This window comes from Buceros rhinoceros, unplaced genomic scaffold, assembly GCF_000710305.1.
Source record: "Buceros rhinoceros silvestris isolate BGI_N320 unplaced genomic scaffold, ASM71030v1 scaffold25819, whole genome shotgun sequence".
Taxonomy (NCBI): domain Eukaryota; kingdom Metazoa; phylum Chordata; class Aves; order Bucerotiformes; family Bucerotidae; genus Buceros; species Buceros rhinoceros.
The window spans coordinates 1-551 of NW_010432492.1; the positions used below are offsets into that span (position 1 = coordinate 1).

At 60.4% G+C, this 551-nt stretch overlaps 1 protein-coding gene across 1 annotated transcript in view; it reads right to left on the minus strand.

Annotated features, from left to right (window-relative positions):
• Nucleotides 1-3: 3 nt before the first annotated feature.
• ADCY3 (adenylate cyclase 3) overlaps nucleotides 4-551 on the minus strand; it is a gene marked incomplete at both ends in the record, with an annotated part of 10,912 nt that continues 10,364 nt past the window's right edge. The window contains one exon of the mRNA XM_010143808.1: nucleotides 4-113. Coding sequence (XP_010142110.1) covers nucleotides 4-113 — 110 coding nt within the window. The remainder of the gene's footprint in view (nucleotides 114-551) is intronic.

Genomic DNA, 551 nt, shown 5'->3' on the forward strand with positions numbered 1-551 from the left:
CTGCCCTTGAGGAAGAAGGTGAGCAGCTCCCCTTTGCCCTTGACGTAGATGGCTCCCCGGCGCACGAAGCGGAAGCCGTATTCCTTCAGGATGAGGTGGGTCTCCTCCACCACCTGCAGGCACAAGTGGACATGGTGGAAGGCTGGAATGGGATGGTCCTTGCCTGGCACATGACATGGGGAGTAGGGACCCCCACATGCCACTTGGACAACAGTCTACCCACGAGTCCACCTCTCACCCATCTTGGGCTGGTCCTTGAGTATCACCCTGCCCCGTTCCCAGCTCAGAGGAGCCCCTCAACTAGCCGCAACCCTCCCGTGTACTCCCAGCAGCACTTTTCCCCTCTCACCCAAAGCTTGGGGTGCTGTTGGGACAGGACAAGGGGGGATGGGTGACACTGGGAGAGGGAGATTGAGACAAGAGAGAAGGGAGAAACTGTTTCTGCTGAGGGTGGGGAGACCCTGGCCCAGGTTGCCCCGAGAGGTGGGAGAAGCCCCATCCCTGGCAGCACTGGAGGTCAGGTTGTCCCTTGGGGCTCTGCTCAACCTGCT